General features: G+C 42.1%; 2 protein-coding genes across 3 annotated transcripts in view; both read left to right on the top strand.

The window, feature by feature from the left end:
• The window catches only part of emilin1a (elastin microfibril interfacer 1a), a 28,535-nt gene extending 16,433 nt beyond the window's left edge, over positions 1 to 12,102 (top strand). Inside the window, exons 3-12 of one of the 2 annotated variants that reach the window (XM_085770109.1) lie at positions 1,904 to 2,076; positions 2,998 to 3,097; positions 3,492 to 3,600; positions 3,716 to 3,889; positions 5,415 to 6,692; positions 7,899 to 8,313; positions 8,671 to 8,796; positions 8,986 to 9,003; positions 9,103 to 9,237; positions 10,363 to 12,102. In XM_085770109.1, the coding sequence (XP_085626235.1) occupies positions 1,904 to 2,076; positions 2,998 to 3,097; positions 3,492 to 3,600; positions 3,716 to 3,889; positions 5,415 to 6,692; positions 7,899 to 8,313; positions 8,671 to 8,796; positions 8,986 to 9,003; positions 9,103 to 9,237; positions 10,363 to 10,682 (2,848 nt within the window). In that variant the 3' untranslated portion in view covers positions 10,683 to 12,102. Of the gene's footprint in view, positions 1 to 1,903; positions 2,077 to 2,802; positions 2,889 to 2,997; positions 3,098 to 3,491; positions 3,601 to 3,715; positions 3,890 to 5,414; positions 6,693 to 7,898; positions 8,314 to 8,670; positions 8,797 to 8,985; positions 9,004 to 9,102; positions 9,238 to 10,362 lie in introns of those variants that run through there. The other variant, XM_085770108.1, reaches the window with a different exon arrangement.
• A 916-nt stretch (positions 12,103 to 13,018) lies between these two features.
• On the top strand, positions 13,019 to 24,138 carry ankef1a (ankyrin repeat and EF-hand domain containing 1a). The gene is made up of 11 exons (XM_085770110.1): positions 13,019 to 13,224; positions 14,309 to 14,516; positions 14,760 to 14,921; positions 17,055 to 17,254; positions 17,366 to 17,515; positions 18,245 to 18,368; positions 18,635 to 19,460; positions 20,415 to 20,641; positions 20,784 to 20,923; positions 23,098 to 23,250; positions 23,566 to 24,138. Exons 2-11 carry the CDS (start codon positions 14,324 to 14,326, stop codon positions 23,695 to 23,697), a joined length of 2,307 nt encoding a protein of 768 aa, XP_085626236.1. The 5' UTR covers positions 13,019 to 13,224; positions 14,309 to 14,323; the 3' UTR covers positions 23,698 to 24,138.
• Positions 24,139 to 27,127: the final 2,989 nt, after the last annotated feature.

Genomic DNA, 27,127 nt, shown 5'->3' with positions numbered 1-27,127 from the left:
TGTAGATGTGATTGATTGAATCATTTTTCCAGATGTTGATTTTATATTAGGAGACAACATTCATCAAACGGCCCTTTGAAGTTTGACCATGTTGTTTGAGCCTGGCCTGGCTGCTTGATCCCCATGCCTGCCAGGGACCTCAGCCTAAACCTGGGCTATGCTAAGAATGAAGCCGACAGGGGTTCCAGGCACCACAGTCTAGTATCCCACCCCATAAAAGCAATCTCTTCTTCTCACTCTGTCTGCCTGTCTTTAGTTTTTTATGACTCCTCCTTTACTGTTTCACTGACTCGACAAAACCCCGCCTCCTTCCAACTCTCCGAGCCCTGTTTTTGTTTTCCCTCTGAGAGTACGTTGGATCCCTTTTTCTCACGCTCTCAGCGCAGGGAGCTGGAAGATGAAATCTTTTCTATGGCACAGAAACAGCTCCGCGATACCTACAGTGATGTTTGTGGGTTGGCATAAAGGAGAGCAACCTGCTGAACTCTCACAATCAGCCGCTTGTTAACGTGCCTCGCGACGCTGCCATAAATCTTTATGGAGACTTCCGGCCAACTCTGGTCTATTTATTGCATTGTTACTGTAACAGGGACTCTCTTCAGTGGCAGAGCTGAATGACACATCGATGATAAAACCACAGAACCGCGTGCCAAATAAAACATCTATATTTCTCTCTCAGACGAGTCATCTATAAGCAAGATATTAAGATTTAGGGCTGGCTGGGTGCAGTTGATGTCTTTTGGAAAAAAAAGGACAGGAATAACATTTAAAGTTTACTAAGCGCTTTAATCTCATCCATCATCAGAAGATGATTTGTAGCTATTTTCCAGACATCTAAATGGCCCAGTGCACATTTATATGAGCAGAGTACAGTGCTTATATTCAGTACACGGTTTAGGTCTTGCCACGGTTATCAGGATCACTCTACAAATTTTAAATCTTTAAAATGTCGTGATCTGGCTCAAGTCCCGAGGTGATTTCAGTTTTAAGACGCATATCAACAAGACTATGAGTCTCCAGACATTTACAGAAGCCCTTCCCTCAGCTCACATCTGCATTGTAATACACATACAAAATGCTAACATGCTGATGGTGCAATGTCTTCTATGTTAGGGTGTTTTCACAGGTCAGTGTGAACACAACCGCCGAACACGGATTCCCATCAATACGGCTGCACTGAGACCAGCCTAAAGGGCCTCAGTGCAGCTTCATGGTGTACCAGGCCACAAGTTTGAGCTGAAAAGGCTCCCATAGTTTGCAGTGCCATCTATAAATTCGAAAGCTCACGTGTCTAAACATCAGCACCATGCCCAACCAAACAACTCAAGTCCATGAGATTAGTATTGAGTCTTAAAGGGATAATTCACCCAAAATCAATAATTCACCAATTTTCTATTCACCGGCGTCATGGCAAGGAAGAGTTTGGAGAACTTCCGGAGTCATCAAAATGTTTTTGGAGTTCCAGGGGGGGTCCAGCTGGCAATGGATTTTCATATAATGGCTACTACTTCAACAAGACTTAAAACAACTGTTCCGAACAACTTTTTCATGTTGTGGCTTCAGGACACTTGGGTCAGTACAGACGAGCAGTATGGAGGTATCTGGATGTTTCATAGTGTGTGTTTTGGATGATTCAAAAGTGAGCTCTATCCGCCGCCATTATATGAAAATCTGTTGCCAGCCGGACCCCCCTGGAACTCCAAAAGAGTTTTGATAACTCCGAAAGTTCTCCAAACCCTTCCTTGGCATGACGGTGAGTAGAAAATTGGTGAATTATCGATTTTAGGTGAAGTATCCCTTTAAGTCAATCCTCAGTGTTTCAGAATAGAGAAGCAGCATTTGTCATGTCAGGTCAGAGCTAAGAAAAATCTAAGATAACATTTCACAACTGTTTGATCCTCAGCTACCGGACCTACAGGAGGCCAAGGTATAAGGTAGCTTACAAGATGGTGACAGAGATGGAGTGGAAGTGTTGCCATGGTTACTCGGGGGAAGACTGCCATAATGGCCCTCAAGTAACTGAGGGAGGGCGACCTCGTGTCACACAGGCCGGCTACAACCCAGGAGGTACAGATGGTAAGAAGATGGAGCAAAATTCATACTGCTCCATGTGCTTTATTCATTTTGTGAAATATCATTCAAAAGGATGTGCATATGTCCCCCTGTGGGTCCTTATATGTTATATTTCATTTTATTTACTCCTATTTTTCTAATATTTTACACTATTTCTTCTGATTAGTTGTTGGCAATATCTGACATGGGTTGTCAGGAGGGATAGTGGGATTTATTTGGGGGTTTTCTTTCACTTGAATGCAGACGCTCTGATGTAATGTGTATCTGATGTACTTTTCTGTGCTGTCTGCAGAAACTGAATAAATGAATGAATTCATCTGACTTCTCAGGAAGTGGTATACAGTTACATGATGCATCACTTTAAAAGACAGCTGGAAATCTATTTTCCAAAATGTGTAATTGTATCCAAACTGATCCAACGTGCTGACTAAACATAACGCCCATGAAAAATCAGTTTCAACAACAATCAGAGTGAAAGTTCAGGAAATAACAAAGTTAGTTATTATTTACGCAGAGAGTGGAACGGTCAAAAACTCTAATCTGCCTCATCAGGTCTGTATGGGTGCGGTTTGATCAGATTTGGTAGACTGTGCTGGCAACATAAGCAGACAAACCACCAACTCATCAGATTTGGATGTTGCTAAACTGTGATTGGTTCACAGAAATGCATGACATCATCTTTTCCCAACTGAGCGACGCCTTATGAAAACAAGGAAGTGGTCAAAGTTTGGCAGAAAGTTTTGTATTCATGTCAGACCACATCGCTCATGTTAGGAAGCCAACTGAGGAAAAAGGTTTCATGGGGCTTTAACAAGGTTTAAATGTTCCATACCTTGTTGATCGTGCATGTGGCAAACTGAGTTTTATTTATTTTTTTAACACATTAACCTCTGCATTACTTCTTTCATATTTCTTTGTCCTAAGGTGACAGTGAGAAGATCAAACAGCTGGAGGAGACGATCCGCGGTCTGACCAGAGACCTCCACAACATGCAGACCACCCTTCATGGAATAAACCAGAAGCTGTATGTGGACACTGGTTTTAATACCGTACATAGTGCACATCGTTTCATTTCAAGTGCAAACCCCAGAAAACATCCTGCTATACTCAATGTACAGCGTTTCTTTACCACTCAGAATGCGCTAGTTTTTACAGTGTATATATTTTCCTGTTTATTAATGTTTATTGCAGCAGGTCAGTTTACAGAGAGAGGATTGTTTATTAGCATAATACTGAGAGATGGTAATTACTTACATACAGTAGATGCACCCCGTGACTTCTGCTGCTCTTGTCAAAGCAGAATTAACTAAATTTAGACTGAATCTTTCTTTTGCATTTTCTCATCCTCTCCACACACACATTCCTGAGTAATAATGTAAAGAATTTGTGGAAATTATTTTTACTCTATCTGTATATAGGCCTGATCTGAATGGGGCGGTAGTCCCTGCTGACTCAGCTCAGCCACACATGAAAGACACCATCAACACCATCCAGACCAAGCTGGATCACCTGTACAACAGGACGCAGGTAAGATACAGTACATCTGTTTTTTTGCCTGTCGACATATATTCAATGAAAATGTATGAGTTATTGTAAGAAATAGACCATGTAATCATTGATGTGAATATTTGGGTGTTGGCAGGTCCATGATCAGACCCTGCTCACCATCAACAACCACCTGGTGAACGGTGGGGGCAACGAACTGGATGGATCGGCCCGCGGAGGAGGAAATGGAGGGAACCAGCTGAACACTCTGAAGGAGGAAATTCTGACAGAGCTCGAGAGACGGGTGTCTTTGTCCTGTTCATCCTGCCAGGTGAATCTCAAAAATGAGATCAAAGCAAAAGCATTAAAAAAAAGTGGCAGAGCTGAATGACACATCGATGATAAAACGCAAGTTTAATATCTGTTTTTTTGCTCTTCAATTTTCATGCATCTACTTTGCTCCCAGTGGTGCTCTGGCAGTGATTTCTGCTGCCTGAAGCAGTAAAAACATAATGGCCACATACAGGCTGTAATACAATAAAACAGAACTCCCATATGAACCACTGCACAAACAAATAATAAAACTTGGAAACTCAATCCTGCAAAATGTTGATAATCACACGGTGAAAGAACAATTTTTTTTTTTAAAGAAAGTTGCAACAAACCATACCACCAGCTGTTTGAAATTACTAGTGGTTAGCACTGAACATAAAACCTTTTTTAAAAATAAATAAATTATTGTTTTATTTGTGTAATATGTATGTTAAAGTGCAAACAGGGCCCAACTGCCTCTTTCTTATGTCTCCACACCAGCACTACACCAACCAACAGCTGTGGTTGGGAGTATTATGTTTTTGTGTTGTCCGTCCCATTCTTGGGAACCTGATATCTCAGGAACGGCTTGAGGGACTTTCCATAAATATAGAACCAACATTCACTTGGATTCAAAGACGAAGTGATTCGATTATGAGGGCCAAAGGTCAAAGGTTAAGGTCACTGTGAGTTTGCATCTGTCCCATTTTTGTGAACCTAACATACAGGAACAGCTGGAGGGAATTTCGTTCCATCTGGCACAAAGGTTCTTGGACTCAAAGATGAACGGGTTAGAAGTTGGTGGTCAAAGCATGTTTTTCCTCCAGAATTAAAATTTCTGCCCAGATACTGTACTAAATTGGTAATTATGTTGCTGTTATACATTTTCTTTGTTTCCAGGTTGAAAATTAATGTAAACATGTATAATATGAACCAAGGTAGTAAACTGCAACTTGACTTGCTGGTCTAGGTGAATAACCATAAGGCAGTAAGGCAGAAGTATAATAATAAGTAATATTCATTTTTATTATGTAGTTTGTAAAATGCTGAGCTTCATTATTTTGACCATATAGGAAATGAAGAGAGCCTGTTCCCAAACCTGGTGAATCATCTCTATACCTCTCATAAAAGAATACTGTAGCACAATAAAGAAATTGCTATGGGAAAACTTTTTATGCATTTTCTATTTTCTAAAACAGAAATTGATTAAAAAAAACAAAACATTTATGAAATCTTTTGTGGCTCCAGAGGGAGCTGCATGAAATCGAATTATCTGCCTCAAGTGATGTCACTTGAATCAGCGTCGGTTTGAGCTAAAGGCTACAAGATTGAAAGAGTCAAACCTCTGAAGCCCACTCATCTTTTCTTGAGGAGTGCCCCTTGAGGCAACATTTGCTGGACTCAAGGGCACTTTCAAATCCACTACAACACAAGATAGAGATTACTTTCAAGTCAGTCTTAACTCAGAAAAACAGAAAACATAATTGCTTCAGGGCCACACGGCTAGAAACAGTGACAGTTGTTGTAATCCCTGTGTGTTTCAGGCTGGTGTGGAGGACCTGAGGCGCCAGCAGCAGGATGACAGGGACAGGATCAGGGCCCTGGAGAAGCTGATCAGCTCCATGGACCAGCACTTGAGGCAGAGCCTGGAAATCTCTCGCAGTGAGACTGAGCGTTCCCAGGCCTGCTGCAAAACAGTCACTGAGCTGGAGAAGAGGCTGTCTGATGTCGAGCTGCGAGTCACCTCCACCGCTAACAAGTGTGACACCATCAAAGGGCGTCTGGATAAGGAGCTGGCCGGGACCGGTGGTGGAAAGGGGAGAGTGACGGAGGACAGGCTCAACAGCAGAATGAGAGAATTAGAGAAGCGGATGAATAACACCATGAGGAAGACGGAGCAGAGGTGCACGAATTCGGGGAACAACATGAAGGACACTGTCCAGAGGGACGTCATACAGCTGCGCAACATGGTCCTCAGTCAGATGGATGACCACAGCTTCAAGATAGGAAAACTAGAGCTGGACGTGGCCGTCCTTGGAGACACAGTGACGGACCATAGTCGCCGTTTAAGTCAGCTGGAGAACATTACAACCTTCTTGGACAGGAGGCTAACGTCGACCACAAGAATGTGCAATGAGACCTGTGGGCCTAATGGTAAAGGCCAGAAGACGGATGACACTGTGAAAACCTTACAGTGGAGAGTTGTGTCCAACCAAGAGGAGATCCAGAAGTTTAATACCAAGTTAAATGATCTGTCCGTGTCCGGAGACTCACTGAGTGAGAAGGTGATCAACTTAACGGACGATATCAAAAAGATCATTGCTGTAACGGGGAAAGATGGTGAGAACTTCAACCGGATCGTGAATGAAATTGATACGCTGGTACAGGACTTTGAGGACTGCTCCATTTGCAGCACCATGAAGGAGGACTTGCGCTTCCTCACCAACTCCACCCTCACCGGCATCAGCAGGTGCCAGACGGAGCTGACGGATCTGCGGAGAAAGGTTGACTCGGGAGAGTCTGCCTGCTCTCAGGTGTGCTCCAACCTTCAGGAGGAGGTTGGACGACTCAGGGAGGAAGTGGAGGAGTGCACCGGACAGTGTAAAATCAACATCAATGATCTCAAGACGCGTCTGGACGGTCATACCGTCCACAATGGAAAATTAGGAGGGGATCTGAAGTCCATCCAGGGAGACCTGGCTGGGGTCATGTTCACGTTCAACTCCATCAATAACACTCTGAAAGGCCTGGGAAGGACCGTCCATACACATGACAACATGATCACTGATCTGACCAACAACAAGGACGATATAGTTTCCGAGGTAAGACGCTGTCATGATGAACACAAAATCACTGCCACTGATACTGCAATTAAAAGGACACTCGTTGTGTTGTTGACTTTAACTGTAGGCGTATTCATGACCTTTACTATAGGTTGTCATTTTCTTATGAGTTGTGAGCACTTCCATCAAAGAGTGACATTCTTTTCTGTGATTGTATAATTCAGATTGATTGTAGAGGCCTGAAGAGGTTAAACTATCCAGGATTTTACTGCAGCTACAGTAAGAATCTACAGCAGCTCTGTGATGCTGTGCTTACTATAAACACAGCTGTGCTTGGAGCTGAATCTTCTGCTAACATGCTCAATGACAATGCTAACATGTTGAAGTTTAGAGGGTGTAGCGCTCATAATCTTAGTATAGTGTGTCAGCATGCTAACGCTTACTAATTAGCGCTTAAATATCAGTGTTGCAGGTGTTTCATTAGGCTATTAGCTAAAGTGTTGCCTTATTTTGACTTGGCAGTGTTTCATGTTTACCCCATAGCCTACCATGACAATCCATCTAATAAATGTGGATGCATTTCACTGAGAAGCACGAGAGAAAGTCAGGATGGCACAACAAGGGTTTAGGGCTCGTCTCTAAGCAGCATTGACTCATTCAATGGTTGTCCAGATATTTTCCTAAGCTATGCTGCTATTGGGGCTAAAAAAATTAGCAAAAATGTAGGATAATAATCAATATAAAATCCTACACAAAATAATATTTATTAATGGGTAAACACCATTGACCCACTTGGGGTTTCCCTTGCTCCAGTTTTGGAGCCACTGTAAACATTAAACTCATCCCTGAGAATTAGACAGAAAAGATCAAACTACCGTTATGATAATGCAGCTGGTAATTATGTGTATCCTTGTTATATTAAACTGCACACAGTGAAACACAAGTGTTCTTTATGTACTGTTAAAACAACACAATGTCAATCATACACGCCTGAAAGTTATCTTGGCAACAGTGTTTTCACATAATGTTGTTACAGTTATGAAAATATTTGAGCATATTACAAATATTTGAGTCTTCTTGACAGACATGGCCTAGATGAGACGCTTACATACGTTTGTGTGTACAAGATACCATAGGAAAATAAATCATGGCAACGATGGAAAAAACGTATATTTATAGAAGGACTTTGTCAAAGGAAACTCACCTAAAATACACACATTAACAAGTGTCTATGTTCTTTACAAGGTGAACAACTTGCAGAAGGAGCTGACGGAGCACGTCGAGGACTCGAGGAGACGATTCGACGGCCTGGGCAAAGAGATCCAAATAATAAGGAGCAACTATGTGACAGAGGTCGGGGAGTGCCGGCGGTCCAGCGACGGTCTGGACCGAAGGCTCTCCAAGCTGGAGGGTGTGTGCGGACGCTTCGACTCCTTCTCAGACAGCCTGGAGAAGATCAAGGAGGGTCTGAGCCGACATGTGTCTGGCCTGTGGAGCTGCGTTAATGGACTCAACCTCACGGTAACATCTCACGGAGATCGCATCGACAATATCCAGAACGTACAGCTGGAGAACGTCCACACCAGGATACACAGGCTGAACTCCTCAGTGTTGGACTTGACCAAGGAGTTCCACAGTTTCATTGAACAGGACTTCATGGGTAAGTCAAGAGAGAGATGAAGGGCATGGGATTTGACTTTCTTGGAGATGAGATAGCGCCCAGTTGAAGGGAGGCAAGGTCAGGGTGAGGGAAAAAATAGACCAAAGACAGAATCCAGTCTGTCTTCCTTAGAAGCATTCACTTAAGAGTCCATAAGTCTGCAATCTGTCTGAAAGAGTAGCTTTAGTAAACATGGGGGTGAAAAGCACATCCTGAATCACACTGGGTTAAATGTCTTAGCGTTCTTGGCTTTACTGAACATGTTTTTCTCCTACAAGACCCTGTTTCTTCAAAAAAAAAAAAAAAAAAAAAGTCTGTCTCAGTTGTGCTGTCTCACCAAACATTCTGCTCCTCCAGGTCCGCCTGGCTTCCCGGGACCCCGTGGAGAGAAAGGCGAGCGTGGAGTCCCGGGTCCCGTAGGACCCCAAGGGAGGGTGGGATCCCCGGGCAGAGAGGGTGAGCGAGGACCAGTGGGACCGCCAGGTAAAGACAACAACCTTTGTCTCTGTCTTTGTTTACTTAAATAACAATGACTGTTTTCAAGTTTTTATCTTTGATCTCCCTTTCTGCCTATCTCACTGTAGATACAATGAGATAAGAATAAAAAATAAACACAGAGAGTGATATTGTTGGATGATTAACTCACGTTTTTTTTTATCTTTCATCTCTCAGGTCTCAGAGGTGAACAGGGTATGTGTTGTTCTTACTAAACAGCAGATGAAAGCAGTCATTACTCTTTGATCTCTGTTTCCCTCTAACTCCTGCTCTGTGTTTCCGCTCCATGATCAGGTCTCGCAGGGTCTGATGCCCACGTGCCACGCCTCTCCTTCTCTGCCGCGCTGACTCGTCCAATGAGAGGCGCAGGGACCATAGTGTTTAACGATGTGCTTGTCAATGAAGACAGTTCTTACAACCCCAAAACAGGTCAGTTTTAGTTCAGCTGGAATACCTGTGGTTGTCTCTAGCCACTGACGTGACATACTCATCCCATTCCACATAGATGAAAGAAAATGTGTTTGTTGTGTTCACAGCTTTGACTTTTTGATTAACTTCAATACTAATTTGTGTCAAAATCAGCCTAATTTGTTGAGTTATTTATATCACTATTTTTCATCCGTGTGGCCTGGTAGATAGCTACTGCAGCATTAGAGAAAGAAGGCAGCTGTATTCTTAGTCCAGTCTACAAAGCTCTGATCGGTCAAGTGTTTTATCCACAAGCAAAGCAGGTGCACATCAACATGTAATATCAACTGCACACAGGAAGCATACATGTATACAAGCATACACATTAACATTTGCAAACATACACAAGTAAGGAAAACGAATTTGATTGGTCGTTATCGAGCGGGCGGGATATTCAAAGCTTGGGGCGAGCCCGAGCTCCGTGTATGTGTGCGTGTCTCAGACGTTTGAATGACGGATGACGGATCCAATATCAGTGGCTGGTGAATCGTGTACAGGCTGACGTATAATCTGTGCGCCTGCATTATCCAATGCGGAAAAAAAAATACACACTTTCATCCCGGATTTACTCAAAAATAGAATTTTGCACAAAGTTTGGCCTACATCGTCTGAAAGATGAGTTATCACATTAATTTTATGATCCAGAGTGGGCTCAAATTCAGTTTTCTTTTCTGTACACCTTTAAAATAACAAGACAAAACACCTGCATATTTTATAGCTCCTTAACCATAACCAACCCCATCCCCACAGATCTTTCTATAAATTTCACCACATGCTGGATATTTCAGATAAATACATAAAGATCCGTCAGGTATTACTTTAATCAGAGAAAACATCCATTAATGTGCACATGTCCAGGCAGTATCAGTCTCAAAAATAAATAAACTGTCTGCACAGCTGGATACAGGAAAATCAGAAAATAACTGTATTTTTTCATAAATGCCTCTTGAAATTGTGAAATTAACTGTATTGAAAGTTACCTTACTGTATAAGCAAGAAAACTTGACCTCATAAAATAAGGAAATCTGAGTTGTATTTTACAGCAAAACCTTGATATCCTGTTCATTATTCCCTTTGATTCTGCAGGTTATTTCACAGCTCCGGTGAGAGGGAAGTACTTCTTCAGTGGCATTCTTACAGGCCACAAGAATATGAAGATCGAGGCCGTGTTGTCCAAGTCCAACAGTGGTGTGGCCCGAGTGGACTCAGCTGGGTATCAGCCAGAGGGCCTGGAGAAACCCATGGCAGAGGCCAAACAAATCCCTGGAGCTCTGGCTGTCTTCAACATCATCCTGCCCATGGAGGCAGGGGACACGGTCTGCATCGACCTCGTCACCGGCAAGCTGGCCTACTCCTCTGAACCTCTGACCATCTTCAGTGGGATGCTGTTGTACGAGACCATCTGATTGGATGCAGTTTCATTATGACCTGTCAGTCAAAGGGAAACTTCCAGCACGCGAGATCTAATTTGTCTGAACTCTTAAGAGACAGAGTGGTTGACTGAGGGTCAAAAAGACTGAAATAACTGGACTGGATTTATTCAGCAAAGAGAAATATACTTTATATTTTACTTTATGTGCTTAGGAAGAAGGCAATTTCAATTTCACTGGTTTGTTTTTGTGTTTCACAGCTTTAAGGAAAACCTGTGCAAAGCAAAGCAAAGTGTTTTTTGCTGTTTTCCTCAGTAAAATCTCCTCCAGGTTTAATTTCATGCTGTGCTATAAACTTGAATTCTTCACTGATTAGACCGAGACAGCCTTTTAGTCTTCCTGGTGTCACTGAGAGGAAATATGGTAAGATGTTACAGTATTCAGGATGTAGCTGGGTTTTTTTTGTCTTTTGTGTTTTATCCACCCACAGCTATCAAATGTTCAGAGGTCATTACACATTCTTTTCCTGTTTCTAATGTAGTGGGGTTTTTCTTTGTATTGCTCCCAGTTTCATTTTGACCACAAGCAAATTCTCAGTAACATAATGCTGAATGCCAATTGTCTAAGAAAAAAAAAACTGCAGAGTGATGTAGTTGGGGAGGGGACACAGTCCAAACCACTGTTCTGTAGAGGGAAGTGCACAAATGAAGTCAGTGACAGTTCAGACGAGAAACCACAGGATTTTATAAATCATACGACAGCAAAACAATAAGACCATTTTAGGACATTAGCTATGCCCAGAAACACAAGGGGAGGAGAATGGCCACGGGGAAGAATGGGGATTTTTTTTCCTGTCTCCTAATAAGGGCCATCTAAACTTGGTGGAGGATCAAGTAGTTAAAGTTATGAAGCTGTTACTGTTAGTCCGTCTTACAGTGGAATTTTTACGTAAAGCTAGCAATAACAAATGATAAAGCTACACATACCGTTGTTTCTATGCTGCAAATCTCTTTTAACAAATATAGGCTACATACACACACATTCTGCTTTTAGAAGTCTATAACTAAAATGTCTCAAGAGAAAGTGCATGGCATCAAGTTTGTAGATATTCTTGAATGGATTTTTAAAGGAACATTGTACATTTTCTGCAGAGAGACACAGCAGATTGAGCCCCATGTTGCATTATATTTATATTATTGTTGAAGTAATACATCTGCATATCAGGGTCGGCTCACAATGTGTATTGTTTGACTTTTTTTTTTTCCATCAGTGTTCAGTGTGGAAATATATTTCTATGCTTTGTATAACCGTGAAGGAATGTAAATATTTTTTTAGCGGTTTTGCCAATATGAGATTTTTTTTTTTATGAATTACCACTTCACCTTTGCCAGGTACTGTATATGTTTTATATGTCTTCGCCACGTGTGCCTCAAATACAGATACCCAGTTTTACACAGCCGATGTCAACAGTCTCTCTTTTATCTGGATTTTCTTCCTTTATTAAATGAACAGGAACGTGCCAGATTTTACACACTGTTTAGCCTGCATTTGGACTTCACTTATTTGATCTGGCACTTTTTTGGCTTTCACAAATACACACAGCTGGGTTAACTTTTGTTTCTGGCTCCTGCTTAAACCCCTCTCAATCTCTTTCTCTTGGCCTGAGGGATATTTATAGTTGAAGACTTTGATGAAAATTGAAAAGCCATTTCACATGCTGCACTGCAGTGACACCTTGTGTTTGCTTTGGTCACCGTCATTCTTGCGGATGGTTCTGCTGCTCATCCTTGAAGACTGTCATGAGTAGTATCACTTTTCCTCCATTCTTATCATATTCATTAGCCTACTTATCAATGGGACTTACACATCTCTTTCTGAGGCTCTCTACATTCAATAGCTGCCATTCCACTGTCACTCACACAAACAAAGTCATCCTCAAGACTATTGTAAGTTGTTCTATGCACTACCGATCAAGGCAAAAAAGAAGAGGTAATTCTACCCACACTAGTTAAGATGCATATTACAGCATGGTGAGATGTAGATGTGCTTGATTTATCATGGGAAAATTTGATAAATTATATAGGCTATGCATTATAGGCTATTGCCCAAGACTACTGGAGGCATGGTCCAAATGAATATTTAGGAATAAACAATCCAAAGTTGTCAAAATGATCAGATAGCCTAATAAATTGGATTACACAACACTGGCAGTTCTTGTAGGCTATGACATCTGAAAGTGGATGAAATGTGACGTTGTTTAGGGGACAAAACGTGGCTGGTGTCAAATTGGCCACCATATTATCATTATTCGGGTAGTTGTCATATTCCCGAGCTCATCGCTGGCACTTGAAAGCAGCACCAGACTCTACCAAAGCACAACACGTCCTTCCTTCCCGGGATTTACCAACGCGTTCCGTTGCTATGGAGCTGAGTTTGTTTCCTTTCTCCGGCTCATACGAAGTGAAAGGTTGTGCTTTAAAGTAAGGACATAGTGAAGAAACTGGGAATAACCGCCTGTCCAGTCGCGCCGGTTATGTGGACAACATAATTTAGGGATTTGTGAAGTTTTCCCGCAAAGGTAAGGTGCGCGTGCCAAACAAGGAAACGCCAGGTAGCTAGCTAACACCACTTGTAACTTAGTGATGATGACTGCAGTAGTGACAGTCTGCCTCTGCACTCACTGTTAATACAACTGACGCCACACTTCAAGAATAAAGCGCTTTTCAGACAAAATACTTTTTTTTTTTCCCAACAAAGGGTCAGAACCGGTCAGAACAGGTCAAATGGTCAGTAACAGCACAATATATCAATGTATAACTGCATAGGATGTGAAAATCCGTCTAGAAATCTACCTAAAATATGCTATACTTTTCCTCAGAGAAGAAAATGTGTGTCAAAGTGCCAATACAATGACGTGATGCAACCCAATATCAAGTGGATTAGGCATTTTTTCATAAATAGAAAATAGGTCTGGACTGAAATGTGGAAATGTAATTCATTTTTGCAATGCAACACTATTTTACAATATTTGTCACAGTTTATTTGGAAGAAAAGCTGTGTTTTTAGGACATGTCCTGCCCAGTGTTGCTAAAATGCATTAAAATCAAATCATAGAAACACAACAAGAAATCAATTTCAATTTAATGTTTTCAGAAAAAATATACTTTTTAAAAGTACACTTAAATCCAGTGTAGTTAGGCTAGACAAAATATTTGATATTTATCACTCTTTTGAGGTTACACCCCTTGACATTTTCAGGGGCATTCAGTCTTTCTTTTGTGTAACAACACAAATTCAGAATGTACATTTTAACAAATCTTTTTTTACTTATTAATTTTCATTTATTTAAAACTTTTTTTTAATTAATTCTCACGGACCCATACACAAAGGTCAGACTTGGTTTAAAATGGTTGAAATTTAAAGTTGCTCACTACTGTATAATGGCTCCACAGAGTGTTGTAACAAACCATACCTAACTGTGCTCTGTGATGTTAAGACTTTAGAGAGCGCTTTGACCAGTACAATGCTTAATTCAAACTCACCATAGTAAAATTTTACCATGATGAGTTCTGAAAGCTACACAGTTGCTGCCACCTTAGTTCACTTAGAGGTTATCCATATTTATCATGAATTTATTGGTCCTTCCTTTTACTTTCCACCAGCCTCTCTCCTCCTCTATGATGAGTGGCAGAGAAGCGGAGGGCCGCCTGCAGCTCCTCCAGGTCTACCGCCTCCTGCAGTGGGTCCATGAAGGGAACAAGGCGCAGATAGAGAAGATGGTGAACCTTGGGGTGAAAAACCTCATCAATCTCATTGAGCCACAGGATGGCGTTGGGGCGCTTCACGTGGCAGTTTCAGCCAACAATCAGGGTGAGAGGCCTCCTCTTTGCTCCATCAGTTCACATTTAGTCAAGAGGTGCTATATGATTTGTTGTGGTTAACAGAAAGGTAACGGTTTGATATGCTTTAAATTCAGTCATCACTAAAGCTTTGTTTGCTTCGTACAGACACTGTGATTAACCTTACTGTAGTTTATAGCAGTTTATAGAAAATACTGCACACCAGTCCGTTTGCTCTCCTGACAGTTTCTCTATTCTCATTGACTACTCACAGACCTAGTCAGCTTCCTTCTCTCTCATGGGGCACAACCCGACATCCAGGACAAGAATGGCCGCACCCCAATCATGTTAGCTGCTGAGCTGGGCAATGAGGCCATAGTGGCATTGTTGGCAAAAAGCAATGCAAACCTGAAGCTCCAGGATGCCGAGGGCAAAGGTGAGCAGTAGTAGGCAGTATTGCTGTTTGACATAGCATGTGCTGCTGGTGGGTTCTGGAGAGAAACAAGCAATCTATCTTACTGAGAGTGATCGACAGGGAAACAGACAGCTGCCATGGTTATAAGAAAGCACAGTAACACATTTTCCAAATAAGGCTGCATTGTTGTCGATACATACATAAACAGCAGACCTAGGAAAGAACAGGAGAAAAGGCACCGAAGTGTTGAGGGCGGCTAAAAAATATCCAATGTAAATATATATACAGTACATATAAGTACAAAGCAGGGATTTGATGGAATAATGCATTGACAAACAAATAAGTTTGCATAAAGATTCTAAACGATTAGACAATTAATCTTCGCCGAACAACTAGTCAGTTGGCATGTGAGAAAAATATCTGCTGAGGAAGTTCACAAAATGCAGTTGAAAACTGAAGTGACAGTTATTTTTATCAGATATGTTTTACACAAAGTGTGAACATTCAGGCTCAGTTGACATTACATTAGGTTACCAGTAAAGCAGTTCTGATAATCAAGAGCTGAGTATCCAATTTAAAAACAAACGACTGCTTTTTACAGCTTGATAAAATTTCCTCAGTAAGTTTCTATTTTTTTAGATCAATTGATGACAGATTATATAGATCATTATATGTATCAAGTTACTGTACAGTTATTTGACCACCAGTTTTTTTATGTAAACAAAAGGATTGCCCTACCTTTAAATGTCAAAGCACAAGATTGTATTTCTGATTATGTTGGAGATAAAACTCTTACAGAGTACACAGGTCTGCACTATTATACAGTCAATAATTTAATCATGAGAAGTGCTGGCACAGCTTTGCTTCCACTTGAAGTGTGGCCATCTCAATAGAGGTGTTTTCCACCTCATGTTAGAGCAGCAGCTCTGTTCTGAATGCCCGGCCTTGTCTTACAACTCATGAAAATGCATGGTGCGTCTGTTTATATATTGATGAGGAGGCTGTATCCCAGACAACTCCAATCAGAGGGCCTAAAGTTCTTCTTCAGGACCTTTTTAAACCAATTGTGATAATTACCCCAATTACAGTGTGTCCGGAGAATCAATTACAGCAAATGGCATGCTCTTGAGAGTGAGTGAATGAGAGAGGGAGAGGGAGAGGGAGAGGGAGAGAGGGGGAGAGGGAGGTTGAGTTAGGCGTGTGTGCTTGTGGGCATGGGTAATGTAATGTTCTGTATGCCATATGTGTACAGTAGTATGCATATGATTGTGTGTATGTGTGCGAATGTGTGTATCAGGCTGTGTGGGTACATCTAATTACAGATCAAACCCTAATGGTGATCCTCTCGTGCGAAACCGGCTGTGTAATCTGATATGGCCCTGTTCTCTCAGAGGACTGGTTTGGCCCAGCCACAACACTCACAGCCAGACCTTTTCTCCAGTAGGAGCGGTGTCAGTAGTCACACACTTGCTTGTGTGATCCTTCAACATCACTGAAGCCCCAGCTTGATTTATACACCAAGATAATTCAGAGTTGGGAAAACCTTTGAAAACAGTACCACTTACATACGAACTACGTGAGCATTCCTGAAACAGAGTTTTTTCTCACAGCAAAACTTAGCTGGATAAATAAAGATTTAAAGAGAGATATCCAAATGTGAGCCTTCAGTGGCTTTGCTCTCTGGCCAATTGCAGATTCCTCAGCATGAGGACACACAGACAAGCCCCAGAATGTGTTGACTTCAGCTCCAGAGCCCAACTATCAGACTGTTAGAAGTTATTTTTCCATTGTACAGTCAACTTAAACACAAATAAATTCCCCTACTCCTCTTGTCTCTTGTGCATTGGTCTGCTATAATCTGCCCAGAATTATTATATTTTTTAGAATTAATATCACTTCTCTGTGTTATTTTTGTGCAAAATTACAAAGAGTGTAGCAGCAGCAGACAGGAAAGAAAGACAGAGACAGAAAGAAAGAGACAGAGTGGTACGACCACCGAACTTCTTGTTGAGCAGTTGCACAGTATTTGTTTACAGTATAAAAGTATATGTTCTGTGTTCTGAACTACTCTCATCCCAAGAAGCCTGGGCTCAAAGTTGTATTGGATAACACTCCTTTTAGCTTTTGCTAAACAATTTCTCAACCCCACTTTAGGTGTGCTGTTCTACTGCATCTACCCCACCAAGCGCCACATCCGCTGCCTGCAGGTGGCCCTGAAGAGACAGGCAGACGTCAACAATGTGTCGGCACAGGGGACGCATGTCTTCCAGCTGATGTGTGAAAAAGCCACGGAGTGCACCCCCATGTGTCTCGTCATGCTGGAGGGTGGGGCCGACCCCAATGCAACAAACAAGGTTCAGAATTAGATGTGGGGGTTAACACCGAGGGATTATGGAGCTGTAAAACGTAGAGTACAAGGAAATGATAGTGGATATCCATGAGCTCCTCTTCCTCCGTCTCCATAGGAAACTGGTGTCACAGCGGTGATGGAGGCAGCCAAGGCGGGCTCTGTGCAGCTTGTGAGAGCTCTTCTTCAGACAGGGGGAAACCCTAATAGCCTGGACCGTAAACGTCTCACAGCGGTGCACTACGCTGCCAAGGGTGGCTTTTTTGAGGTGAATTAGCTGCTAACACACACACCAGCTCTTTTTTTTTTTTTTTAACAAGAATAGAATGTGAAGATATTGTTAGACAGCAATTTCCTTTAAAGGGATAGTTCAACATGTTGGCAAATTGGCCCATTGCCATAATCCCTATAGTCATAGCAGTAGGTTCGTTACCTTTAATTGTCGGTAAGCTATTTTTAGAACGGCGGAGCCGAGCCGCGAGCTGCTCAGAGCTACGCTACGGAGGCTCATGGGATTTCTTGGTTTCTCTCATCAAACTCATCAATACACAATCCAACAACTCCAAAACGCTCTGGTGGACAAGTTGTGACCTGCACATTCACCACGTTATGAGATAATAACAGAACGTTACCAGACAGAGTTGTTCTCCAGGCAAATTTAGAGACTGCTTGCCAAAAAAACGATTCCCCGATGGGAACGCGCATCAGCGGTTTTGCATGAATTTACAGTACATTGTGTATTTGATGGGTTTGATGAGGGAAACCAAGAAATCCCACGAGCGCTGCTGTTCTAAAAATAGCTTGCAATGGCAATGGGTCAATTTGCCAAAATGTTGAACTATCCCTTTAAATTCCACATCACTTTAAAGCACAATGTTTCAAAATTATTCTCCTTACGTTTTTCTTCCATTTTTCTTTCCATTTTGCTAGTTCAGCCAGTCTCGATGTAGATTTAGGACTTTGCGATGTGTTTCTCTGTGATGGTTTGTGCCTTCAGGTGATCCAGGTGCTGTCTGCATACTCAGCAGACATGGGTGTGATTAACCTTGAGGACTGCACGGCCCTTCACTACGCTGCTGCCACGGGCGACGCTAACTGCTGCAAGTTCCTGGCACAGAGAGGTTTGAGAGAGCGTAGTAATCATAAGCATCATGTTAATGCAGTGATTTCAGCGTTTGGGGTTTTCAAAGATTTGGCAAAGACACAGTAGCTCTGTTGCCTTCACAAGATCAACACAGGCCCTCTGCTGGTCTCTTTGTATATTTGTATGTTGTAAACTCTGTCTCCTGAGCCAAGAAACTAACTGAAATTGCAGAACATGCAGCTGCAAACAGTCCAAAAATTCAATTAAGGTAATGCAACCTTGTGTTTATATTTTTTATGAAAGGTTGTAACCCCAAACTAAAGAACCAGGAGGGTTTGCTGCCGCGCCAGATTGCCAAAGATGCTGGTCACAAAGCAGCAGCCAAGGAGCTGAAGAAAGCTGAGAAGCAACAAGGGAAAGGAAACAAATCCACAGACGTTGGCCCCATGTCAGATCCCTGGGCCTTGACCCTCCACGACTGGTCTTACGAGTTTGAGACCGAACTACGGGAAGCCTGTGGGGACAAACAGGACACAGTTACCACAGAGATGTTTATTTCGGTGTTAGAGAATCTAAAAGCTCCGGTTGAACTGGAGCAGCTCCACATGGTCATAGCCGCACATGACAAGGAAAAAAAAGGATGTGTCAACATTAACGATTTCTTCAAAGGCGTCAAGTACATCAAGAAACCTTTTCTCATTTCCTCTTATATGCCCAAGAAGAAAAAGGGGGAGAAGGGTGGAAAGGGAGGTAAGAAGAAGAAAGGTAAACTGGAGATCCCATTGCCCATTTGCACCCTCACACCTGAGCTCATGCCCCGGCGACCTGATGGAGGACCGCCTAACTTCATGATCGAGACATACTACAACTGCCTGGACATCTGTCGGTTTGACCGTGATCACCCGCCAGATCATCCCATAATGAATGACTCGGGATGGTACATGGAGAGGCCGGCAAAGATCTACGTCAACATCAACTACTGTGTGAAAAGCGGCGATCTGGAGACTTTGGACCAAGCGTTCAGTCAGGGGGTCCCTGTGGACGTTCAGGATCAGTTTTATAAAACTCCACTGATGGCGGCCTGCTCCAGTGGCAACCACAAGGTGGTTCAGTACCTGCTAAGCCGGGGGTGAGGAAACTTCTCTTTTTTCTGGGTTTAGAAACAGATTTCACACATTACAGATATTGTTGTTGCGTTTATAACTAGAATTGCCTCTTTCCAGTTGTCTGCCTCCGTCACTCAAATTTGTTTCAGAGGACCTACAGTATGTAAAAAATGTATGGCAAGTAATCATAAAATCTCCCAATACTGTACACCACCAGAGACTAAGAACTTACTTTGAAATACTGATCTGACTGACAACAATAGTGCAGCCAGAATATTCTCATTTCAAAATTTTGTTTATGTTTTGATTTTGTGTTTTGGCCTGTTGCCCTCTCCCAATCACAAAGTCAGTAGCATTTTTCACCATCCAGGTTGCCATTTACCACTAGGCTGCAGCTACAAGCGTTGTGGATTATGTCTGACGTTTTTTACATTAAAAGACCTCGCTATGACTTTCAAAAACATATTGACCGAAGCAGAAACATAACAAGGATCTGTATGGGAGATGTAAATGGAGAAGGCTAAAAGCGCAGAAGAACTCGAGGACAGAGTTTTCTCCTGGTCACACCTAGCTTTTTTGCACAATGATCGGTTTTCCCAGTGCATGTATGCAGCTTTACACCATAGCCACAAAGCTGGAGCACGGCAGAGGTTAGCGAGTGGCAATCTGGCAACCTATCTGGCAACCTCGAGTCTGGGGTGGGGAAGGAGGGCAAACACTGCACTGCAGTATTTTGAATTTGACTGCAGCAACAGTTTTGGCCACAGTCTTACATACATCTCCTTTAACTATATTATTATATTGTATTATATTAATTAGTGAGGTCACCTTCACCTTTGACCATCAAAATGTAATCAGTTCGTCTTTGCACTAAATTTGAAGATGTTAGGCGTTGCTGACTGTTTTTTAATGTGAAGCTGTGGCTGTGCAAAATGATCGCGTGAGGCTGATATTACTTCTCCACATTTTCGTGACAGGGCTGATGTAAATGCGTCTGACCAGTTCCTCTGGACGCCGCTCCACCACGCGGCTCACGCTGGTCAAGTGGAACTCATTGAACTTCTGCTGGAGGCCGGGGCCGTTGTCGATGCTCGAGCACTCGGTGAAGGCACGCCCCTCATGAGAGCCATCGAGAGCTCTCGGCCGTCCTGCGTGGACGTGCTCATCAAGGCTGGTGCCAATGTTAATGCAGAGAATAAGAAAGGTTTGAGTTCAATGCCAAATATGTTTTAATGTGTGCACTCACGACAGATTAATATTAACACTTGGAAAAAAAGCCCTTTCTGTTTTATACTTAACACTGTGACCTTGTTTTTATTATTTGACTGTTTTTAATTCCTCCTCAGAACAAACCTGCCTTGACATCGCCAGAGCATTTGCAGACTACAGGATTTATGAATTGGTCAAAGACAAGATGGAATCTCAGCCTAAACCCAAGGATGGGGCCAAGGGGAAGGGGGCCAAAGCAAAACCTAAATCTGCCAAGGTATAAAAGAAACTCTCTTCCAATCTTTTCACCAGTCGGCATCAAAAAAAAAAAAAATTAAAGTAGTGTGGCTTCAAACTTTTCCCTGTTTTCTTTGATTGCATACTGTTCTTTGTGCACCGTTTGCTGTCCACAAAACTAAATCAGACTCATTCAATGGAAAAGAACCCATGGCTGCCACTGTGGCAATATTTAACTTTCCTTTTCTCTGAAGTCAGAAATCTGAATATGAAAGTGTACGTTTTGCAGATGAAACAGACCTTTGGGGTCCCTACGATTCTGACCTCTGAATGACGCTGAACTGAAACTTAACCAACATCAGACTGAAGGCCTTCTCTCACCCTGGTTATCAACTGTGCACCGTGGCCTCTTTTTACAGCATGAGAAACCCAAGCCTGTAAAGAGATCTGGTGACTGTAAGACACCGACTTGTAGAGCAAATTAGACCAGAAGTGTTATGTTACAACTAGACAGTTAGCATTTTCTATAACTCTGCACCCATTAGACAAAATGAATTGATTTTGTCATTTAGGCTGTGAAAGTAGCAGGTTGTGCTGGGGCATAAATTTGTCAGGGATATATTCGTTGTTCAGTGTAGCTGCGAGCAGCACTTCTAGGGGGCAAGGCAAGAAAAAGTCTATCAGGCAGAATAAATTGCACACAGGTATAATATGGAGCGTTCTACCCACCAAGCATTTATGATGTGTCCCTGTGCTTTTTCTTCTAATAACAAATAATAATGGCATAAATTCTCACTAGAACAGCAGAACCTTTTAACTGATGTGAGAAAGTAATCAGCCTATTAAACTTCCATCAACTGTGACTCATGAGTCAGTCAGTCACTGTAAATAATACATGCACCCTCAAGTCATACTACATGCTTTTCATATTAATGTTACACTCACTCCTGAGGAAACACACTCTGTGTATTTTGTGAGCAAATTACTTACTCGTGGTTGTGAACCTGCAATCCTGAGTTGCACTCTTTTGTTATCACACTGAAGGACATGTATCAGATTTATCACTACAGAGCACGTTTCCAGGCATCAAATGTTCTATCTTGGTAAAAGACAAACAAAGAAAAACACACCATGGAACTCTAAGATGTTAGCATAATTAAACCAAGTATTTCCCATAAAAGTAAAAAAAAAAAAAAGTTATATGTTAAAATGTGAGGTAAACTGTGAGGAGTGGAGAGAATCTGAACCTTCATCTCATTGTCCAGCCTCTGTTATATTTCATTAAGAAATCAGTCGGTTCAGTGCTCTGCTTTAGACACCTACAGAGTGAAGACCTTATCACTGTAATCCAGATCACAGAACTACTCAGCACTGCTGAGAGGCCTGGCTGTGAATGGATGTCTTTGGCTTCCAGTTGTGAGAACTGTGTGTGAAATGTATTGATTTTGAAGCAGGCTATGAAACAGGGAGACAGAGAGATTGAGGCAAAGCTCTTGAAACAAGGCCTAGGGACAGTCATCCAAGACCTACCAGGGACGAGATGAGAGTCACGGCAACAGCTGGTTAAGATGCAGGTGCAAACATCTGGATTTACAACATCACAACTACAGTACAGGCAAGGAAAGTTATACTTACTACTGTAGTCATTGAAGCTTCCATTTGTGTGTGTGTTTCTTATGTTCTATGTATTAAGCATTGTTGGCATCTAAAATGAGTTTGGTCTCCTAACCACACTAAGTGGAAAAGACCTATTGATTCATCTGTCACATATATTTAGAATAGTTTGCCCAGGGAAGGCTGACTTTTTTCCCCCAGTTGTTTACCATTGTTTACCATTATTACTATGCACCAAGATTGAATTTGGATACATTTCAAAGTTTTAGTCAATAGTACAGTGAAGGAGTTTGTTTCCTCTGTAGAACAGGTGTGACTTTTCTCACACCTCCCACCCTCCTCTCTATCCTGAACCAATATATGATTCATTGAAAAGTCAGAAGAATCTGACATCTCATCTGATTAATCTTGACAATTTTCATCCTCAAAGTGGCACGTTCTACACATTTTGTACAGTTTGTCCTATTACAGCTAAACCTCACCAACTATGTTGAGTATCCTCTCCTTTTCTCTCTCGCTCTCTCTCTGACCTGAATCTGACACTGACACAAAGTGCTTGAGGAAATATGGTGAATCTGAAAAACATGGTGTCCTCTACAGGGCGTTGCTGCAGAAGGTGCAGTGCACACAGAGACATCCATTTCAACAGGAGGGAGGACATCTCAGAAAAATCCAAACAGCATTGTCCTGCAGAACACCAGGATCGCCACAGGGAAAACCAACACTACAGACATCACCTTTGTGCCAAAGACAGTAAGCAACACCACTGGACTGTACCCTGTCCCTCTATACTGTAGCTTTACAGTTAGGCCTTAATTTTTTTAACATGTATTACACATCTTTGTAACTTTATCAACGATTCTTATTGCAAAGGATCAGCTCCTAAGATAAAGACGTTTGTAATAAGGAGAAGGTGTTATATTTTATATTCAATTTGAGCCGCCCACCTTACCTGCAAATGTGTACTGATAAGGAAAGCATAACACAGAAATTTAAATTCCCCATCACTGCACATCAAATCATTACAGGATCCTTACTAACTGTCACTTGTCTGTCTGTCTGCCTCAGATTTGGGGGAAGCCGCCCACCACCAGCCAGCTGATGTCAAAGATAGAGAGACGGAAGGAGCCCTTAACCCTGGAGGTGGACTTTGACGACTTCATGACGCCTTTCAGCCAGAGCATCCAGAGGACGACGTGAGAGCTTGCAAAGACCACAGACTAGACTGGAAGTAGGTTAGACAGAGAGACACTCATACCGTACTGTTACCTGAGCTCAGGTCACCTTCCTCAGTTATGGACATTGATTTACATCTATTTCCATTACAGACACTATAAAACAACACAGTTGGACAGCATCTTACTGAACCTCTTATTTCTTAATCTCTTTATTGAATTTGAAATACCATGACATCTGAGTCTTTAGTAGAATCTGTCTTGATTAATAATGAGATAACAAACTGATCAGTACGATAATTTTTTTTTTTTTTTTCTTTATGTACGCACCAGTCAATACTGTATAGCCAAGCTGAGCAGGGATATGTGTCTCTTGGCAACTGTCAAACAACAAAAACTCAACAGGTTCATCAATACAGTGGAACATAATGTTTACTAAATATAAAGATTTTGCACATTCACACAGAATTGATGGCTACTGTACTTTTTTTGGAGCCTTATTTAAATCCAGAACCATTTTTCTTTCTGAAATTATACAGCCATGGAAGTTAAATACCCCGATAGGGAATCTGCATTAAGACATTAATCACATTACACTGGCTCAACATAACTTAGTCATACGATCCCATGGTTTTAATAGGTGGTTAGATGGATGTTGATTAAGTAGGCAGAAAAGAAGAGTTTAAGTCTGACAGACTGTGAGTGGTGTACAGGGGTAAAACTGTATTGGTACATACTGCAGTTGGGAAGTTGGTTGATATCCTCCCCTGACTCTGCAGTGTCTGCCTGCAGTGAGAGACATGAGGAGTCTGACAGGGAGGGGGGGTGGGGGAGACAGGAGAGTGGTGGCACATTTAATGAATTCACAAATTAGCTGCTTTTCACCCTGCTTCATCTGTTTTGTTGTTTGTTTCTTTCTTCCTTTGTTTCCCTCTTTCCTGGAAGACCTCTATAAGTCTGTGAAACATGCATTCCACCTGTATCATATCCAGTTTTTAACTCATCCTGTACATACACGGTCACTGACTATGAGGCACTGTGCCTCGTTAATGCTGTGATATTTGATTTCACCATGAACCCTCCATGTTGCTGCTATCACCTGCAAGACTATGGCAGCTCAGGCCAGATGCAGTTCCATTGTAAAGCCAGCGAATGGCGCTGTTTGGCAAATTTACCAATGCAGGGGTTCGGTTGTTTATGAAGCTGGGAGGACAGAAAACTTGGAGGGAGCTCTTGTGTTTCTAGCACAGAAAGACATCAAAATGGCAGCCATGTGTATTTACTGTCTTCAGATTAGTAGCTCAGACCGCTGTGAAACTTTGACATATGAATGAAAAGAGGACGTCGTCGGAAGATGGTCGAGAATTGACATGTCTCTCTGTTTCTATGATGTGACTTCATCATAGGCTTCGGGGAGTGGGGGGGGGGGTCTGGCTGTGACGCTGCCGGTGTTTGGGTCATACTTTAGTTGTTGATGTGCATATCAGCAATCATCTGAGGAGATACACATCCTTTTCTGTGTTAAATGTCGCATCGATGCTCACTCCCATCATCACCACCACCATCACCAGATAAAATTAGATTGCAGTGTCCTCAAGGTCCATGGGGACTCAGTTATATAATCAAATATACAGGCAGAAGTGGGGGCGGGGGGATAGCGGCTTTGAGGTTCATAACACAGGGCCTGGGTTGTTTAAATATACATAGTCATAATACCATTGATGACAAAGATGTGAGAGAAAGAGGCAGTGGATGAGAGCGATGACAGTGAGGCGGCGGAGGAGAAGAGAGGAATGAAAGCAGGAGGAGGAGGCACATGTAATAATGATCTACAGAAAGAGAGAAGCAGAGACTAACAGCAAAGGAAGGGAAGGCAAAAAGGACATGAGGAGAGGAGAGGAGAGGAGGTGAAGAGGAGAGGAGATCGGGGAGAGGGGGGGTGGAGAGAGAGTAGAGGACGGGGAGGAAGCACGACGAAGGATGAGAGGGGGAGCGGAGGAGTGGGCGGGAGGAGAAGACGAGGGCTTTTCTAGCACAATCAGTGGCACACAGGTTAGAGGGAGTAAACAAGGCTGCTGGCTCTGATTGCTGGCCATGACGCAGTGTGTCTGTCAGGGCGTGGGCTCAGGCTTATATGGTCATGCAGTATGTGTGTGTGTGCATGTGAGTGTGGTTAGGTGCATTTCTGTTGTACAAGGATGTGTGTATGTAAAAGTATATATAGAGGAAATATGGCTATTTTGCATAATGTCATTTAACATAGAGAGATATTAGTTTCCTATGTGGATAGGTTCATGTGTAGATAAATGTTTCGTAACACTTTACAATAAGGGTCCCTTAATTAACGTTAGTTAGTACATTATTAAGCATTAATTAACTGTTTACAGATATATTAACAATCATTATTATGTATTACTTTGGATTAGGAAACACATTAATTAATGTAGCCTATTAGTAAGCAGTTAATTAATGTTTACTACTCACTACTAGTCTACAAAGTTAGTTCATAAATTATTAAGTAATAACCCATTAGTTTATATATTAATGCTTAATAATGTACTAACTAACGTTAATTAAGGGTCCCTTATTGTAAAGTGTTACCAAGTGTGTGTGTGTGTGTGTGTGTGTGTGTGTGTGTGTGTGTGTGTGTGTGTGTGTGTGTGTGTGTGTGTGTGTGTGTGTGTGTGTGTGTGTGTGTGTGTGTGTGTGTGTGATCTTGTGCTTCACTATGTGTGGAAGTTAATGTTATTCTATTGAACTCAACATCTCAGATCTTGTTATAGTTGTCTGCATGAGTGGGAGTGTGTGTGTTGTGTTGTGTTGTGTTGTGTTGTGTTGTGTTGTGTTGTGTTGTGTTGTGTTGTGTTGTGTTGTGTTGTGTTGTGTTGTGTTGTGTTAGGATGTGAGTGCACATACATGCTATTAGCTCATGTCCAATGGTAGTTTTTTTTTTCTTTCAAGAGCTTCCTCTCCTCCTCCTCCTCCTCCTCCTCCCCCTCTGCTGAGTATCAGTCTGAGCTCAAATCAGTGTGTGTTGCTGCCAGCAGCACTGCAGTCTCCCAGCTCTGGTCCTGCACCGCTTACTCAGCACTCAGGACTCCAACCCTTCACTTCCCAAAACAGACACACAAACACACATACACCGTCACAGATCATGTTATTGCTGTCTACCAGAGTATTGTTTGGTAATACCATTTATTATAGCATTACTTACATTAAGTATGCATGTACACAGTAACAGATGCGCTCAGACATGCATATGATCCAATAATTGCATACTTTATCCAGGCAAGCATACACATGCAAACTGGACATCACACACACACATGCACACACATACGCTGAGATACACACAGATGCACTGTCAGTGCTGTCTCACTCTGCCTGCAGCCTCCTCCAGCAAATATAAACAACATGAATACAAGCAGACTGAGGCTGCAAGGAATGGTTATTTT

The sequence above is a fragment of the Trachurus japonicus genome, chromosome 24, assembly GCF_045865225.1.
Source record: "Trachurus japonicus isolate A0001 chromosome 24, Traja_1.0".
In the NCBI taxonomy this organism is placed as follows: Eukaryota; Metazoa; Chordata; class Actinopteri; order Carangiformes; family Carangidae; genus Trachurus; species Trachurus japonicus.
This window is presented reverse-complemented; position numbering and strand designations above follow the sequence as displayed.